Source organism: Melozone crissalis, unplaced genomic scaffold (genome assembly GCF_028551555.1).
Source record: "Melozone crissalis strain CALT ecotype California unplaced genomic scaffold, PUWL_Pcris_2 ptg000013l_1, whole genome shotgun sequence".
NCBI lineage: Eukaryota > Metazoa > Chordata > Aves > Passeriformes > Passerellidae > Melozone > Melozone crissalis.
In genome coordinates this window covers 51,296,323-51,316,195 of record NW_026535791.1, presented here as the reverse complement: position 1 = coordinate 51,316,195, position 19,873 = coordinate 51,296,323, and the positions used below count along the sequence as shown (strand labels likewise).

General features: G+C 38.1%; 1 protein-coding gene across 1 annotated transcript in view; it reads right to left on the bottom strand.

Annotated features, from left to right (window-relative positions):
• The window catches only part of COL4A1 (collagen type IV alpha 1 chain), a 118,535-nt gene that overhangs the window by 6,045 nt on the left and 92,617 nt on the right, over positions 1–19,873 (bottom strand). Inside the window, exons 33-49 of the mRNA XM_054271867.1 lie at positions 19,642–19,731; positions 18,906–19,058; positions 16,053–16,151; positions 15,873–15,962; positions 14,893–15,032; positions 13,898–14,028; positions 13,720–13,796; positions 12,823–12,921; positions 12,263–12,313; positions 10,203–10,388; positions 9,416–9,549; positions 5,995–6,067; positions 5,260–5,331; positions 3,824–3,952; positions 2,337–2,435; positions 1,979–2,191; positions 1,048–1,225 (exon numbers count right to left, since the gene is read on the bottom strand). Coding sequence (XP_054127842.1) covers positions 1,048–1,225; positions 1,979–2,191; positions 2,337–2,435; positions 3,824–3,952; positions 5,260–5,331; positions 5,995–6,067; positions 9,416–9,549; positions 10,203–10,388; positions 12,263–12,313; positions 12,823–12,921; positions 13,720–13,796; positions 13,898–14,028; positions 14,893–15,032; positions 15,873–15,962; positions 16,053–16,151; positions 18,906–19,058; positions 19,642–19,731 — 2,014 coding nt within the window. The remainder of the gene's footprint in view (positions 1–1,047; positions 1,226–1,978; positions 2,192–2,336; positions 2,436–3,823; positions 3,953–5,259; positions 5,332–5,994; positions 6,068–9,415; positions 9,550–10,202; positions 10,389–12,262; positions 12,314–12,822; positions 12,922–13,719; positions 13,797–13,897; positions 14,029–14,892; positions 15,033–15,872; positions 15,963–16,052; positions 16,152–18,905; positions 19,059–19,641; positions 19,732–19,873) is intronic.

The following is a 19,873-nucleotide window of genomic DNA, read 5'->3' as shown; positions in this document are numbered from 1 at the left end:
GTAAGAATACAGAGTACAACTGCAGATACAAGATGAATTCCGCTATGCAAAATAAACATTGAATGTTTTGCAGTAGAGCCACATAGCTTTTTCAACATCCAAGATATCCAGAATACAACCAACAGCTGACCCGATCGTCCTTTCTCTTGGATGTACCTGAGAAATCACTACCAGCAATCTCCACTCCCATTCATTAAATATGCCTGGAAGAGGGATCAGCAAGAGCTGACACAGATTTGAAGCAATGACAGAAAGGACAGTAATGCCTATATCTAATGATTAGCACTTAAGCTGTGAGCTGAAGATTCCCTTGTCAGACTCATTTCCAATTGTAGGGCAGTTTGCCACCCTCTTGCTCACAACTCTGGCTTCAGCACTGAATATATTAAGCAAGATGAGGTTTTCTAGTGGTCTTAAAATTTCAAATGGACCAAAAGTTCAACATTGCATTGATGCAGAACAGTTATGTCTCTGATATAAGCACCATTCTTTATGCTAGCTGTGAATCTGGAATTAAAAAAATAGATGATTGATTTTTCAATTGTTTCCTTTAATTCAGAAAATAATGGCTGTATTCAAGCAGAATGTCTAAAACAATGGAAGAAGCCTGTCAGTCTACTGTATAATAAAAATGCTACCATTTTCAAACAAAAGGAAACTGAGCCCTAAAAAGCTTCTAGCTATGGCTAGTCAAAGAACAGAAGTGTTTCGGACAAGAATTGTGAAAAAATGCACAACTTTTTTCCTTCAAAATACATCACAGCTTTTGCAAGACAACATTTCAAAGTATATCTTTTAATTTCAATTATACTCAAAATAGGCTATTCTATTTCTTTGGGTTTTCCCCAAAATGGATTTATTTTTGATCAAAGTCTAAACTGAAAACATGCACACTTTGAAACATTTCATCAAAAGAATTCAAACTTCAAATTTAAAGGCAGGAAATAAAAATGTACAGATTCAAAACCTTGTCCAGAAAAATAAAGTACCCTAAGCTCTTTCCACAGGCTTTTTCACTTTATAAATACAGCAGAACTGAAACCATACCTGCTGATGAATGGTCTGATATTATCACCAGTGATAGGAGCCATATTCATTGGCATGGGCTCAGGAGTAGACAGCCAGTAGGAGTAGTCATTCCTTGATGCAAAATTACAGACGTTGTTGATATTGCAGAATAAGAAAGGCATGGTACTGAATTTCCGAAGACAGCTTCCTGCTGTGCCTGAAATGTTAAGTGAAAGGTTATTTCTTAACAGTTTTGTTAAGCTACTGCCAACTGCCTAACAATTATTTCCAGGAGCAGCTAAATAAGGCAGAGAACACTTGCTCTGGATGGCCCAGTTTTCTCAGAGGAAGTGAATTCTCTTAGCTTCATGAGGAATGAACAAGGCAAAGAAAGGAGTAGTCCAGTCTTGCCTGTAGAATTACAGAATACGTTAGGTTGGAATAGACCTCTAGAGGTCATCTAGCCAACTGCCCTACCAGTTAGATCTAGTTTCTTGGATCCAGATTTAGTTGAGTTTTGAGGATCTCCAAAGACAAGAAATTCAACCATCCCTCTAGGGTTCTGTTCCAATGGTTGACCATCAGCATAATGAAAGGGCTTTTCTTCATGTTTCACTAAAATGTATCTCATACTTGTGGTCCATTGCTGCTTCTGTCACTGAGACCCTCTGAGAAGGGACTCTATACTCTCTACCCTTCCTCTAGCCAGCTGTAGACTGCAATAAAGGCCTCTCCATAAATATCTGTTAAGGCTGAGCAAACCCAATTCCATCAGACTGCCCAGGCCCCGTGAGCCATCTCAGTAACTAGGTGTTGTATCCACTGTGGTGTAGCAACATGTCCCTTGTTCTGGGGTGCCTAGGTCTGAGCCAGAGCAATTACACAGATTTGCTCAATGCAGTCCTACAAATGACAGCAGCATTTGGTTTGTAATGAGTTCTAACTGAATTCTAATTTGGTCTCCACTTACCCAGATCTTGGCCATGTGCTCTTTCATTGCCTTGTACATAAAGCAAGGAGTAGCCGTGGTAAATCAGTCTCGTTCCAAACGGACACGATGGTTCTTCAATGGTTTGACTGTGTCTGGTAACAAGGAATCCATGAGCAACTGATGGTGCCCCTGGTGGGCCCATAGCCCCAGGCAAGCCATCAGGGCCAGGGGGACCAGGAAATCCTCTGGGCCCTACAATACAGAGAGCCTCCTTTTATTTCTGCAGACAGAGTTCCTCCCTACATGTCTAAAGAAGTGAAATTAGATACATTCACACCTAATATCACGTTATTTTTTCCATTAAGGAATCAAGTCTTTGAAGAATGCAGAGACCTACCTGGGGGACCAAAAGGACCAGCTTCTCCTTTCTGCCCAGGCTGACCATCAAACCCTGGACTACCAGGTGGTCCAGGTACACCTGAAGGTCCTGTCACCCCTGTTGAAAAACAAGCAATAATTATTAGTGGATATTATTTCATGTTCATTCTGACCTTTTGGCTTTTAATACAGTACAGCATAGGTATGCCTCAGCATAAACTAAACTCCTGCAGATTCAGTGCATACAGTTCCATATCTAGAGAGTATTTGAGGGTTACTGCAGGCAAAGTGATTCTATAATAGCGAAGGAGAAGCAAGGAGAGAGCATGTTTCTAAACAAGCTAGCATTTGACTGGAATATGAAAAGGAATCTCCTCTCTCTCTGCTTATCATATGACTCAATCAAAAATAGACCATAAAAAATTTAGGGTCATGAACAGTGGGAAAATGGGTATCCTCTTAGCTTCTTCCCAATTCAGACATATCTTATGTCTTCCCTTTATCAATTTTTAGGGATGCTATGAATCCTACATAAACTCAGCAAATATGACTTCAGGAAAAGGAAGTTAATACCATCAGCACTACAGCAATATTTCCGTGACTCATCAGAAGCTTTAGACACTCAGAGCTTTCCTTTTCCTGATCACTCAAAAAGAAATATTGTGTTGATGCACTGACTTGACTACTAGTGATAGAGCAATGGATTCTGCACAAGCAAACCCATGCTGTGTTCAATCACTGAGACTGTTTCACAGCTATTTCATAAAGGACAGCAGTTGCAGAGTTGTATCATCACCTTCAAGAGAAAACTTTCATATCTACTATATTAACTAGGAAGAAGATATTCATTATCCTCCACTGTAATTCCCCATCAACTCAACATAAATCATTCAGGAAAAAAGCCTTCCCTTAGAATCTTAACATCCCTGAGCTCCCATTCTCCATGTCCCATCATTCTGAATGACATGTCCTTGTGCCAGCATTTCATTTTTCCTACCACTTGCTCCATTCTCTTACTTGTTGATGTGTTTCACTTTTGCAGTTCACCTAGTCTTTATAAAAATTGCAATATCTGGACTTAAAGAAATAATCCAGGACCATGGAACAAGCTTCCTCAGGAATTACTTTTCATTCCAGCATCAAGTGTTTTTCCTCATGCTTTCTTCTCCCAGAGACATACAGTAATTAAGTTTGGATTCAAGACTAATGACAGAAGACACCCTGACAAATACATTTTGGGGAAAGAATAAGCAGAGTGCTGCAAGTCATTATGCCTACTGCTGATTTCTGACGTGCTGCCTGTAGAGTGAGAGCCTATAAAAAATCACCAGGAAGGCATCTGTTTTTGATGAGCTTCAAAAAGGAGCTTCTTCATCATTGACACAATTTAGGTGGCTTACAAAAATTGGATAATATTATACCAAAAATCCTGTAGTATCTAGCCTACCTTTGGTCTATTTTACATTACAAAAAATGTGTTTCTAATGGCCAATTAGAAACTCTCACCTTGTTGTCCTTTGGGACCTGGAAGTCCTGGGAATCCCTTGAGACCAACTGGTCCTACAGGTCCAGGTAAGCCAGGATCCCCTTTAATAAGCTGAAAAGGACCTGGTGGGCCTGGTGGGCCTTGTAAACCTGTGGAAATCAACCAAGAAAATCAGCATGTATTTAGTATAGCACAAATTAAAAAAAAGTTACCTTGTATTGCCATTTATACAGTCGGAGACTGGAGCCTGTCACAGATAGTCACAAGATATCAACACATCCTAGACTTTACATGTGAACGAAACTGCAAAGCTTCCCAAATTGAAGCCTATCTGTGCTGGTATCTCCAGCCAAACAGACTTCCCATGGACTGAAATAGCTGTTCAGACCTTAGGCTCTATGGAGCTGTCTCAGCAAGTCTGTAAATAACCCAGGCTGAGTGGTGTAGTCAATATGCTGGAAGGAAGGGATGCCATCCAGAGGCACCCTGACATGTGTGACAAGTGGGCCAGTGGGAACTTCATGAAGTTCAACAAGTGCAAGGCCAAGTGCAAGGTCTTACACATGGGCCAGAGCAATCCACAGTATCAGTACAGACTGGGGGATGAATGGATAGAAACAGGCCTGGAGAGAAGGACTTGGGAAACACAAGTAGATGAAAAACAGGATGAGTCGGCAATGTCTGCTTGCAGCCCAGGAAGCCAATACAGGGCTACATGAAAAAAAGTGTGGCCAGCAATGCTCCTCCTCTGCTCTAAGAACCCACCTGGAGTATTATATGCAGCTCTGGGGTCCCCTGTACAAGGAAGGCATGTACCTGTTAGAGCAGGCCCAGAGCTGGGCCATGAAAATGATCAGAGGGGTGGAAGAGATCTTCTATGAAGACAGGCTGAGAGAGTTGGGCTTGTTCAGCCTACAGAAGGCCCAAGGAAGGCCTCACTGCGGCCTTTCAATATATAAAAGGGGTTTATAAGAAAGACAGGGAGATTTTTTACCAGGGTCTGGAGTGACAGAGGAAGGGGTAACAGTGTGAAAGAAAGAAGTGTTTACAGGAAGAGTGTTAATTTAGATTGGACTTAAGGAGGACGATTTTTTTACTGTGAGGGTGATGAAGCACTGGGACAGAGGTTTCCAAAGAAGCTGCAGAAGTTCTATCCCTGGAAGCATTCAAAGCCAGGTTGTATGGGGCTCTGAGCAACCTGGTCTAGTGAAAGATGCCCCTGCCCATGGCAGGCAGGTTGGGACTAGATGGTTTTTAAGATCCCTTCAATCCCAAACCACTCTATGATTCTAATCTGACCATTCAGATGCTGATCCATGATACCCGGTTTCATATTCTGAGTTTTTACACAGAACAAAAGGGTGAAGAGTTGTAGCCACAAACAACAATAAATTAATCAAAAATAACCATTTTACCAAAAAAATCTGGGGGAAAAAAGCACAAGTCTTCATTATACCTTTAGATCCAGGAAGACCTTGATCACCTCGCTCACCCTTAAGGCCTGGGAAGCCAGGAGTCCCTTTTGGACCTGAAGTGAAAGAAAATATTTGCATGAAAATTCAGTAATTTCTGGATTTGGAAGGATATTTGTGGAATAATCATGTATGACCCCCATGATCCTGAAAAGGACATGACTTTATTTGCTCAAGTACTTTTTAACCACTTGCAAAAACATGATACAAACATCACCACTAAGTCATAAAAGAAATGACGACTGAAAATAAATTTCTCTTATTTTTTCTCTTACTTCTCCTCAAAGTTCTGTTACTTTAATAATATCATTCTCTAGATTAAAAGCATTATGTTTTTTCTATTAATAATTGTACTTTTATACACCTGTATATTCAACAAGAGAGATATACAGAGCTCACTTCCTCACATATAATTATAAGATTTGCCTCTTCAATTCTCAAGACAATCTTGAAGATTCTTGACTGGTAGCATCTAACAATCAATTTTACATCCATCTTTTAAAGGAATTGCACATTTAATATTTTCAATGCAAGAACAGGCAAGAGACAAAAAAATCTTAAGAAAAATCTCAATGCTTTTGTGTTTTTTGACACAGCTTTCAGTGTCAGTAATTATTAACATAGACTCAACATTCTTTGGGCATTTCTTTTGAGAGAGGAAGGATATGAAAGAGATATTTCTGCATACTTTTCAGGAGTATGTTAAGTTTCCTCCTCACCTGGAACACCGGGAACTCCTGGAGGTCCAAGATCACCCTTTGGACCAACATCTCCTGGCAAACCAGGACTACCCTGCATAAAAGAAAATGTGAAATATAGTTATCCTACACTATTATGATATGACTCTCAAATAGGCTGGGTATTAATGGAAACCTATGAAAAAAATATAATACGACAAAGCCATTAAATTTAAGAAATGGTCATTCTCTCCCTTGATTAGCTTGAGAAGCTTCTCTTACAGGAACAGGAATGACACTTTGCTCTTTCTAAACTATTTTTTGCCTCAAAGATACCAGACCAGAATGAGGTACTACTAGCACTGCAGCCAGTAAAAAGGTTCTCAACCATAGACCACAAAATTATGAAAAACATCTGCAAGCACAAACCTCAGCAGATACTAATTTCAGCACAGTCCCAGCAGGAGGTTACTAGTTAGATAATTAAATGGGGTAATTCTAGCAGACTTGAAAACTTCTACATTCACACATGGGATGAAATTAAATATGCTCAACAATTTATAATTCTCTGAAGATTTTTACTTTTCAACAGGGATAAAACACTCAAGGACTTAAAACACTTCAAACACAATGGGAACTCCTCCTTCTGCCTTCAGCATTCTAAACTGTAGTCCTGAAATTAATGGTAACACGTTCACTGTAGCCTCACTTCAAGGAAAACCGAGACCCTTTTTCAAAAGACATTGTAAATAGTCATTCAAATGGCTGCCAATTTATTTTCCTCTTTTGTCTGTTGCAGATCAAAAAGCTTATTAGTATAGTTTAGAGTTTCTCCCTGGCTGATTTGGTATGATGGTGATAGTTCACTATATAATAAAACACAGAACATAGGTGGAGGAAAGAAAATCCGTTTGCTAAGTGACCTACCAACCAGAAGCTGGAGATGTGAATTAAACACACAGTGAAAAAGAATACCAACAGTAGAAGTCATCTTATCATATTTGCAGAGCAATAAAATAGGCACATAGGAGTGATTTTTCATTCAGTGCAAGTTAGATGTTTATATTAAGGTGAGAAGAACAAAAAATGTCCAGCTATTTTCACTGATTGTAAAGGGAAATGACTAGCTCAAAAATGAATGCCCACAGTTAAACTTCTAAAGACTCCAAAGTTAAACAGAAGAAGTGCTACTCTCAAGAGTGCTAAGGCAGGCATGAACGCAGTAAGATTCCCTGGTTTCCCTCAGTCACACAGACACAGTGTAGAGGATTGTTTAAAAAAATTACTGTCCCTTTGTACCATAATATGTGAACTTCTGAAGCCCAAAACAGGAGGGCTAGTTTTCATTCAGAAGGCACTTACGAGTCAATCACATTAAAAGAGGGGGGTCTTTATATATATATATATATAAGGTTATAATTATACAAATATTTATAAGAGGAGTTTATTGGAAGCTTTCCATCAAAATACATTTCCCATAACAGTATGCATTTCCTAAATTTTTTTTCTCAGCAGATACAGCTTGGTAAACAACTTTTTTGGGTCTGTTCCAAACAGAACAAAACTATTTCAGGAAAATGTTTCTTCTCCCATTACAACACTAAAATGAACAGGAAAAACCCATGAGGTTTGTATTTCACAGTCTGATCTCTGCATTTACTTTCTTTGGATACAATTTTTGGACAGGTTGTGTCATTCATGTTGCAACAAAATCTCCATTCTGATATAGGCAACCATGTACCTGGAAACCTGTATGAGCAATTGAGCCATAATCAGGGCAAGAGCCTGTCACACTGGGAACAGTGGAAACTCATCTTAGTATGTATCATCAGAGGAAGCTTAATATTTAATATCACTCTCACTGCAGCATTTCACACTGAGTTAACAACCTGCTACTATGAATTATGGCTCAAGGATAGTGAAACATTTTTTCTGATTGAAGGCATGGAATCAAAACCCTTAGGCATTTCCCATTCTTTCTCATCAAACAGTCTCAGACTAGTATAGCAACCAGTGAAAAGCTTTGCAATTTCCTAGGGTATAGAAATTTAGCTCTCTGTAAAAGCAGTGCAAATTATTAAACTAGGGAAATTATACTGGAGGCTTATGTTGGAAATTACTACCTTCAAAGCTGGTATGCTACAGTATGGTATCAAATATAAAAAGGGCTGAACACAGAAGCAAATCCTTAAAGTCTCTGTGAAGTGACTCCTGGATGCAGAAAAATATGCACTAGATCTTTGCATTATCAAAAATAATGTGGACCTTTAAAGCCCTGCATTTCATATCAGGACCTTATTCCTGAGTCCTTCTTCCTTTTGTACACTAGGAATTTTCTCATCCTTTTTTCCATAATTATTATTTTTATTACTGTTGTCCTTTTTTTAATAGAATCATTAAGATTGGGAAATACCTCTAAGATCATCAAATCCAAGCATTAACCCAGCACCACCATGTCAACCCCTAAACCAAACACCTCAAGTGTTAGACCCACACATTTTTTGAACACTTCCAGGGACAGTGACTCCACCACTTCCCTGGGCAGCTCATTCTAATGCCTGACCACCCTTTCAGTGAAGAAATTTTTCCTAATATCCAATCTAAAGCTCCCCTGGCATAACCTGAGACCATTTCTTCTTGTCCTCTCATTTGTTACTTGGGAGAAGAGACCGACCCCAATCTGGCCACAACTTCCTTTCAGGGAGTTGTAGAGAATGATAAGGTCCCCTCTGAAAAGGGCCCCTCTGAGCCTCCTTCTACTCTGGGCTAAATGATCTCCATTCCCAGCGTAGTAGGAAAGAAGGAATGAAAAGTTAAAAAATAGAGCACATTTTTCAGTGTGGAAAAAGGGATCATACACCCTGAGAGAAAGAATAAAGAAGACAAACTATTCTGGGTGACTGTCCTATTCTACTTCACTCTCGTTAATATACTGAAAAGTGACTATTTTAGGCCAGGGAAAATGAATAATATATGACAAAAATGTATTAATAGTATTGCCTGTTTGTAGTTCTAAATCAGCAGCAATATTTCATCACTGACAGTACTGAAACTGCACTTTATTTGAGAGCCTTCATAACAAAAGCAAACAGTTCAGGTATTTTCAGAAGGCAATTTATCATGAAATATGCAACCTTTAAAATTAACTACTAATGCATTTACCAGATTTATGGATGTGCTTCAGCCATGCTGTGCTGTTAAAACACTGTAAATTATATTTTGGGTGTTGTATGTTACCACTCACTATCTATAAATTTCTAATAAGTTCATTAGCTCACTGGGACAGCCTTTCCAAGGAGAGCATTGAAATGCTTTCAAACTGACTTTACATCATCAGCAGTGAGTGCAAAGGCACTTTGAACATAAAATATCATTGTTTTGAACAAGAAACTGTATGATTAATATATCTATTAATTACAAGAACCAGCTTTCAGCAATCTGGAGTGTACTGAAAGTAACTTACTGGCAGTCCTTGGGAACCTGGATCACCTTTCATTCCTGGACCCCCAGGGATCCCTGGCCAGCCATTGCTCCCTTGCTCTCCTTTGGCCCCTTTCAGACCTGGAGGTCCTGGTGGCCCTATTGGACCTGGTAAACCTAAAAAACAGAAGAAAAGAGTATTTTGCAGCAAAATTGGCTTAGAGTAGTATCTCATGGAGGACAAACAGGGTGTACAGATGGTCAGAACCAAAAAAACTTCTTGTAACATTTCAAGAAAATAAGTAGGAGAATCTGTTGCAGGGACAGCTCTCATCCAATCCTCTCTCAGCCTGTAGCTGACTGAAAACAGAGGCAGTTTTGCACATGTGCAGAACAAGCAGATGGTCCATCCTCAGGCATAAACATGCTAAAGATACTTTGTACTCTGCTCCACTCTCCTCCTTAGCCCCTAGCACAGGCCACTGCCACGGAAAGGCCAAGCTGGGCCATTTTTAAATACATTAACCTCAGCACATAGGAACAAACAGCCCTGGATGCCTCAAAACAGTAAATAAAGTCCATAGGGAAACATGGAAATGGAAGGCAACCTTCTCAACACTTGAACGATTTCTGGACAAAGTTAAGTGCTTGAGGATATAAAACCAGCCTGTTCTAGGATACACTGCCAAAACTGCCTGTGAACAAAGGCTTTTCTCTGACCTGGGAGAAGAGGATGAACAAAGATATGCAATATTGATTGTATTAATAATTAATTAATTAGGCAAGCCTCGATGAACAGCAATACTTTAACACTAAAGATAAAGAATTACCTGGAAGACCAGGCTGGCCTTGGGGTCCCCTGTCTCCTTTAGGGCCTTCAATTGCACTTCCTGGCAGCCCAGGAAGACCTTGGTTACCTTTAGGGCCTGGTGGACCTGCATATCCTGGTTCCCCTTTCAGGCCGGGGATCCCTGGACTTCCTGGGGATCCTGGAAAACCCACTTCACCTTTTGCACCTAAGATTTGAAACAACAGAACATGATTAGAGAGATCACAATCACTGAAACCTTCTGCCATATTATCCACTCATAGTAAGCTTTATTCTTTTTGAAAACACTGACCTTAACTTCATACATTTCTATAAAAGTGCAAAACGTCAGGAAAATTGTATGATTCTTCATATTATGATATAAAATATGACGGATGTAGTTTGACTGACATACCTTATTTAAACTCATCACTGGGCTATTTTTAGTCACTCTTAAAATAGATTAACATTCAGCATCCCTCTACCACTCCTTACACAAAGATTATAAAGCCCCCAAACCCTTACCCCACAGCAATTATTATTGTCATAGTCAAGTAACAGATGTTGTGCTTGACTAAGCACAAAAGGTCTTGCTCCTGGAGAAAAATGGAATACTTTTTTACTAAGATCTAGATTTAGACCCATTGTACTTACTTTCAGGCTTGTACAAATAGTTAACAATTGCAATTCAATCTAGTTTTAGATTGAGCAAATGAATATAGAGTAAGTGGTATAAGTACAATAATTAAAAAAACCAAAATGTATAGAGAACACTATCCCTGGGTCTCTGCTTGAGCACAACAAGGTTTTTAAATCCTTGACTTGTTTCTTTGGAACTACCAAAGAAATACCTTTAGAATATATATTTACTCTAAACCCAGATATTTTTAAATTAGCTGAGCTGACAAAATGAGAGATGGGGAAGGTGAGAGAAGTGTTCTCATAATCTAGTGCTCTACACACCCACTGAGCTACAATTAGAACATTTGCTAAATTTATTAAATCTTTAACATTAGAGATTTCACAGTAGTTAATGATTATTAATTATTCTAAGATGGTAAATATATGATATCCTAAAATTCTGGTTTATCACTTTGGTTGTCCAGACAACTTTCCTTTATTAGTAGAATGAATAAGTGAGGTAGGACATTGACATTTAAAGGTATGTAAGTTCTTCAAAATCTGCTGTGTTATGTTAATTTCATGGATGAACTACTTGAATTGTTTGTGTTTTCCACAATGGAAAAGTGTGGATAGTTAAAATTGAAAATTCCCCCATTATACACAATTTCTTTTATCAACAGCAGTTTGACCTTTCTTGACTACTGTATCTATTGCAGCCTAGTGTCTAGGATATACTTATTTCATTAACTGGAGCATGGTGCATTACAGACACCTTGAACAAGCACTGACTCAAGCCAGTCAAACCATTCTCACAGCACAGTCTAGTGACACACTTTTCAAAGAACATAAGGGGACTTGAATTGTCAGGGTCATGCGACTGTACCCAAGCAATTAAGTCCCGGGCCCAGGTAATAAAAATTTTCAGTGGGATCTCAGCAGGACTCTGCTATCTTTTGCATCTCTGCACCATGCTCCTGTGCATAGCTTAGACATGCTCAATTGAGATACAGTAAATGACTAATTTAGAAATTAATATGCCTGGGCTGCAAAACACGTTCAGGCAAAAAGATCACTACAGTATCCTGGCCACAAAACCACTACCTATAGCTGTCTGTGCACAGAGCCTCACTAAACTTTGATTCTTGCAAAATTAGTAGGAAAACAGAAATACTTGGAGTCAAAACACAGCACACAAATACGGGAGTTATTTATATTACCTCATCACACCACAGCTTGCAGAGAATTCCACACTATGAATAATTACCTATTTTAGGGTATATCTAATTCCAAGATGTTGGCACTGAAACAGAAATCAGTATTTGAACCTCTCAGAGCTTCTGCTTGCTCTGAGAAGGCATAGGATGTAAAAGAATGAAGTAGAAAATATGTCTGCATTACAGAATTATGGTTATAGTATGTTGGGAAGGAGGCTTATAATTGTTTAAGTAATTGTTTTACCTTTATCTCCCTTTGCACCAGGAAATCCTGGAAGTCCTCTACCTGGAAGACCTGCAGTAAAGAGAGAGCAAAAGATGAGAAGTCAGGAAAGTACTTACATTTAACCTATAATGAATAAAACTCTATTATGCAAATACAAATTTCAAATAATTGGCTTATGCAAAAGTTCCTCAGGGCAGAGGTTGTTTTTGTTATGTACTGGTATTGTATTTAGCACAATGGGTCCTGTATGACTGAAAACCCTACCCAAAGAAAAGACAAGGCTGCTCCACTATTTCACAGCTAAGTTTCAGGCTGAAATAAATGCCAAAACACAATTCTTTAAGTATTAACAGCCTTTGTGAAAGAAATTCTTTCAATATTACATTGATTAAACACAGTTGCTCATCTAAATGATCACATTGCAATGCTGGATGATCCTAAGACATCAATATTCACTTTATTTTCTAACGTTTCATCCAAAGGACTCAAAACCAGGACACACCTCTACCAACTACTCTTGTGCAGCCTGTGTCTGTGCATTTTCATACCATGGGAACTGAAGATGACAGTCACAGTACCTTGTTCACCCTTTGCACCAGCTGCACCTGGAATCCCATCATAACCTGGTTCACCCTTCTGACCAGTGGCACCAGCAGGACCCGGAAAACCAGGTTCACCTGAAAAATCATTGACATTTTCATTTGAACTATGACTTTTTAGACCAGGTTCACCTGAAAAGTCATTGACATTTTTATTTGAACTATGACTTTTTTTCTCTTGCATGAAAAACTTTACTTTTTCTTTTGCTCCCACAGAGACCAAGCAGATATTGCATGATGACTTCAGTGTGACTTTCCACTGAGTTTACTTCTGAATTAAATCCGTCTGAGACAGGGCTCAAGTACTACAGATTTTGACACAGCTAATTATCATGAATCGCAGTGAGTTTAGAATTCAGGACCTCTAGCAAAGACTTGTGAACAGCACAGTCCATTGTCCTGTAAGATGATGTGTCCTGCAGCCAAAAAACTGAGAACAGAAGACTCCAAGATCAAAAAGGCTCATAACAGCAATGGATTTACTCTCTTCCATACTCTATTTCCTTTCTAACATCAGTGAAATTACGATAATGTGATGATTCAGGTTTGGGCATAAAGATTAACTGAATTGTTTTACAATTAACTCAGAAACAACACAAGTAATGGCTGTAGCAACAACTGGTCTTGTGGAAGGTGGTAAAATCTATTCCTCTAACAGTGCAAAATAAAGTGAGCCCCCCACTACACTGACTCATATTTACCTAGGAAATATGTCAATATTTTCAACTAATGTCTTTTTTGCTTATGAAATGAACAAAATCACTGCGAAATATCTGAGCCAAAATCAATGTAGAATGCAAAAGATTTTGTTTTAGCCATTGCCTGGAGACAAACAATATTTTAAGTGTCCTTTGTTGGTTTATATTTCTTTTTTACCTGGTTCTCCTTTTAAACCTGGAATCCCACTTAAGCCAGGAAGTCCTTTTTCACCCTTTTCTCCATGGCGGCCAGGGCTTCCTAAAGAAAGCAAGAAAAATGTGTTTCCATGTGGGATATTTGATATAATTTTTACTTCAACTTTTCACTGCAGTTTCTGTTGTAAAAGCATAAACACTTGCCTGGAAATCCTGCCATGCCAGGGGATCCTTTGGGACCTGGGGCACCCGGCATTCCAGGAATTCCTATATTACCCTTTTCACCTTTTTCTCCAGATAGACCTGGACTACCCGTTCTTCCTGGTTCTCCCTAGAAGAAGAAGCACACATAAAATCCAGACATTAATTCTGAAACAGGTTTTTCTGTATGCAGTGGTAGATGTCACCCCTCTTATCCATCTGAATTTAAAGAATTCCATAATTTTTCCACTTCTACACAATGTAATTTAGGATTAAATTTGGTATTAAATTCCACTATCAGAGTTTTTCAAGCAATTTAGCAATTCCTTAATACCTACAAATGAAAATAAGCAGTCTTCTATGCATTTTTAGGATGCATTTACAAAGTCTTTTCAAAATTAGCCTTTAATTTATTACACTTCATCATCTTAAAAAAAGTCTTTTTTTGAGTCCTCAGTAAGTTTGCGACCAGATTAGCAGGTATTATTTTTTACCATTTTTACTTATAAATTCATTATAACTGTCATTGTACACCTAGGAAAAGGAATATGAAACAAATGAGAAAATCCTAATAGATACTATTAGAGATTCAATTAAACTTTACAGACAGTATTAGCACAGTTCACTTTTCAGTAGTGTCTGAGCACTGTATAGTATCTTTGTAAAAGTACAGTAACATTATTTTAGTGTGATTATTTTCCCTGTTCATAAAATGCCCTTTTCACATTATTGACTTTGTATTTTTTAAAGTTCTTCCCCTTCTCTACCATTCTAGCACTGTCAATTAGCCTATTTTGAGCAGAGATACTGAAAAAGAACACTGGAGATATTGGTTCCATCTAACAGAATGCATCTAAACCTGTACATATGCACACCTTTCAAGTTTTTCATAAGACAGTTAAATTAGCATAATAGAAAATAAAACAGCTTAAAGGCCAGTAGCATCTCTTCAAATTCTTGGTAGAGATAACCAAATCCTTAGGGGTATAAATACCTTCTCCCCAGGAGCCCCTGGAAAGCCAATTCCAGGAAAACCTGGTGCTCCTTTGTCTCCTTTTTCGCCTTTTTGCCCAGGGAACCCTGGTGTGCCTGGTGAACCTGGTACTCCAGGAAGACCCTTTTCTCCAGGTGTTCCTAGTAAAGGGAAGGAAAATATGAGTACATCAGAACCAGTGGTACCTTAGCAGTGTTGACAGTGATGTTTCAGTGTTGCTTTGGCTATTCAGAGCTATGAAAGTAAGTAAATTTTCTTTTGAGATTCACTCTCTAAATGGGGCTTTTTATGGAATGATCAGCTCTACTCATAGAAGACAGTCATAATCTTGGATTCAGAGTAAACAAAGATCTTGCTAAAAATATGAACTGAATAATTAATCAAATATTTTTATTTGATTAATTTCTAATAGTACTACAAAGTGACTCTTCTGCAGCATATGTTTTCTGTGCTCATTTACCATTTCAGACTTTCATGTTTGATTTCCTAAATATGCTAGACACAAGGCCATCCCAATGAAGACAAAGTTTCAATGTTGAGTTATAGGTTCTTCTCCGTTTTATTCTTTACCAATCCCTTCCACAACAACTTTATTCCCAGACCCCTACAGTTCATAATTGACAGGCAGTACGCAGCAGCTTACCAAACCTTTTAAAAGGGGGAAAATACACAAGAAGCTTAATGCAGTTCACAGACTATCAGAGACACAAACAGGCACCACTCAAAAAACGCCTGCCTGAAACAAATACAGAAAACCTAAAGATCCAGCTAAAGGATTTGCATGTAGAAACTTAGGAAACCATCCTATTATTTGTATATGACAATAGGATTGAAAAGCAATGTCTCAAAAACCTAACATTCAGTCACTGCAAACAGTGCAATTGATTAGTAGATCTACACCAACAAATATTCCATACAGGTTTCTCATAATGTTCCATATTAATTAAGGAAAAAAATAAGAAATTCCTAGCAATCAGTACCTGGCAGACCCATTTCACCAACCGATCCTTTTTGTCCTGGAACTCCTGGATCCCCTGGGTACCCTGGGGGGCCTTGATCACCTTTTGGTCCTATGGACAACAGAGAAATGAAGAATCCCATCACTAACAAAGTTTAAAATACCTGACAAACAGTCTGTCTGCTGTTATCTTCAGACATACCTGGCTGTCCTGGAGTACCGGGTTCACCATCTCTCCCTGGAATTCCTGGTTCTCCATAATCCCCACGTAGCCCTTTTTCTCCTGCTTCTCCATGGTCCCCTGGACACCAAAAAGAAAAACACAGTGAGATAATTTTTATTACAATTTACTGTAATTACATACAATAATCCTTCTAGTTAATTTTTGATCACTGCTGCTTCTCTCTGTTGAACAAGGAAATGGCTTAGTAAAACACAACTTTCATCATTAAACCAGTACTGAGAAAAGGCTGAAAACTATTGCAATTTTATGGGTGCCTGTGCAAATTACAAAGCAAGTTATATCTATAAAAGAAATGGAAGGAATGTGTGTTTGAGTTAGATTAATAAGTTATTTGAAAAGTGGCCAACAGATGTTAACAGAAATTATTGATTTAACTGTTCAGCTCTCTAAAAGGGCACCTGTGAACAACGAGCAGACAGAAATTTGCTGTTTTCCCTGTTCCATTTAATGTAAAGCACCTTCAGAATGCTTGATCTCTTACTCTCTAGTGTGCCTCTTCTCCAACTTTATGTCCATGCCTTTTGGTCATAAACAATTCTGTTAGTGTTGCATAGAGCTGCAGGACAATAGGTTACTGAAGATAAATCACTGAATGTTTTTAAGTAAGCAGCTTTCATTAAAAACATTTCAAGATGTACAAACCCAAATTTTTTCATTAAGCATCACTGATAATATGCCATAAAAATGCAGTGTCTTATCTGCACAGTTTGTCTTTTGGAAGCTTCTAAAAGCATTACTGTGATATTCATGTCTAGAGGAATGAAGGCAGCCAAAAGATCAGCAAAGCTACGGAGTATAACTAAATTATTTTTCTCTGCTGGTACTAAGTATCTTTTGCTTGGAGAGGATGAGGCAAGAGCAGAAATTTGCAGGCTGGGATCTGTTTGGAACCTACTCTTCCAGGCTGTGTGAGCCAGGCCAATCTGTAGACTGCATGTGGTGAGGAAAAGGTAGAGTGTAGAAGTTTGCAAGCATGCATTGTTAGTGATGGAGAGAGTAAATTAGAAACCAAAGAAATTAACCATTTGAATTTCTCAGCAAAGGTTTCTTTATTTGCATGTAACAAGTGTGCCTAATTTAGATTTCTAGGTACAAAATAAAATTAATCATCCTACATGCCAATAATAGATAAGGAAACAGTGAAAACGACCTATGTGGTTTTAAGACTTTACATACCACTGTACATATCAAGATCAGAAACAAATGAGAAAAAAATAATCTAGATGAAATCTTTGTAGGCTGGGAGTTTCATTAAAAGTACTCTCAGAAGCTGCATCTCAGCTGAAGGGCAGAGGTACTCACTGCTCACTGGCTGACGCCCTCCCCTGCAGCCCCTGGCTGCCCAAGCTGCGAGGCACTACTTACCCACATGCCCAGGTTTCTCTGAGACCCAACCAGAACACGTGAGCCCACATCTCCTTCTGACAATTAGCCAGGACATGGAGATAAGAGGTAGCTAAGACTGGGATACTCTCCTGTTTCCACAGTTCAAATACAACACAGTATAGTTATTAGTGATTCACTGTCAAACTGGAAAGGAGTCTGCCCTAGAATGCACTGATGAAATGTACAGATGACACTCAAAAGGAAAGGCTCGAAACGAGGACAGGATTAGACTACAGAAGGATTTTGAAGAGTTGGAATGAAGCTTGAAAATAATCACAATGAAAATCAAAAAGCATAATGCACCACGTGTGTGATAGAAGAAGTCAAAAACACGCAAACAAAATGAAAAATTATTACACAGTAGTCTAGAACTAAGGGACTAAGAATTATAGCTAATCACAAACTCAGTCAGCTATTGGTTCAAGAAAGGGAAATTTCATTCTAGCCAGGCCTGAGTTGAAAGTACTTTGCTTGTTTCAGCAATGCGCACTCTAACAAGGATTCAGCCAAACTGGGGAGAAATCACAAAGTATAAAAGGAACGATAATTGTTTCAGAAAACATGATATACCATTAAAGCCTGAAGGACTTGGTTGAGGGAAATTAAACACCACAATATCTCAGCAGCTCCCTTCTAAGCTCTACACTTCTATTTTAACAAAAAATGTAACCATTTATTAAAAACTCTTATTTTTTAAATAAAATATAATGTATAGTAAGAAGAAAAAATACTAAAAATATGCAAACTATACACATTTTTTTCTTTGAAAAGAAATACAGGAGAGAAAATTATTTCAAACAAATAATTTATCAATTAGCAGTAAAACTAAAAAAACCAAGAAGAATGTATTATCTAAAAAAGCTAACAAATCTATAACCATGAAGTTTCTAAACAGAAAACTGATTGCCTTTCCCCTGCATACTTCCAGATATTTATAAACTGATATAAGTTGATCTGTTGCTATCAGTGACATAAATGCATTTCTTTCCTGAATTTTCTTCAGGTCACAAGTAAGTGTGCCAAAAAAGGCTGCTCACTTTTATTCTTACACTATCAGTTGATCTTCATGGCCACAACTACATGTTTTACATGAAAGACAGCTTTTCCCTTCTGGAAAGCTCTAGTTTTACTTTTAAAATTTCTTTTATTTTCAGAGAGTCTTGTGATTAAAGAGGTAAAATCAATTATAAAAGGACAAATTGAACCTCCTCTGTTCAAACAAAACCTCTCTGATCTGTGATTATTCTTTTTTTCTATACAGTTGAAAAACACCAGAAAAATATCTATATTTGCTATGCAAAACTCTTTAATTTCATTTTAAAAACTGTTGCCTAAAACTAACACAAAACTGAATTCAAAGTACTGCTGCTTGGTAGTATATGAGTGTTAATTCCACTTATTCACACAGTTAGAGAATAAAGTTACCTTTTTCTCCTTGATCTCCCTTCTGGCCTTTGAGGCTAACCATGTCCATGTTGTCTATTGTTCCAGGTTTTCCTGGGAGACCAGCTTCACCTTTATCTCCCTTAACACCAGGATCACCCTGTGGTCCAATTACACCTTTGAAACCTTGGCTACCTATAAAGAGACAGCACTGAATGTTATAGGGGCATATAAAACTTTGCAAAAATATTTAGTAGACAACAACAAATTCAATTAGCTATTTATTCAGATTTTGAGCACCAAATACCATGTTCTGGAACAGCTCCTATGATCTTTTTTTATACTTCACAATAATTCTGTCACGAAGTTGACATATTTTTCCCACTTCCTAGCCAATAATTTTTAGACTCTTGAAACAATAAGGACAGGGGTTTGGCAGTAATACAGAGCATTATCTGAGGCTCTTAATTAAGACCTTCCTGCTGGCTTTTAATAATTTCAAATAGTGTATTTTTCTTGGAGTAATACCTATGGCAGCCCAACACCTAGCAAAATCTTATGCTCTTGAAAAATTGATCAAAAATCATGTTTTGGTGCCCAAACTCATGCCCGCTCCTAGAATGTGGCCTTTTATACTATTTCTAACTTAGAGGTAAGTCTCTTGACATAAACAGTTCCTTAGGCCAAGTATACTCCTTATCTTTGGTTATTTCTCAACTTCTGTTGGGGAAAAGGTGTAGGGTTTGCAATTTTTATTTTGAGAAAATCTCTCTCTTACCTTTTTCACCAGGAAAACCTCGCTCTCCAACTGGCCCAGGAGTTCCTGGCAACCCAGGAGTTCCCATAACTCCCATTTCTCCTTTGGGTCCTGAAGCCAAGGAAGAAGAGTTAATAAAAAAAAAATAAAGCAAGTAGTGCAAAGAAATACAAGAAACAGAATTATTAACTGCCTATCATATTAGGAGTTGCACTACTTAAGGAAAAATGGGACAAAGAAGAAGATTAAACTA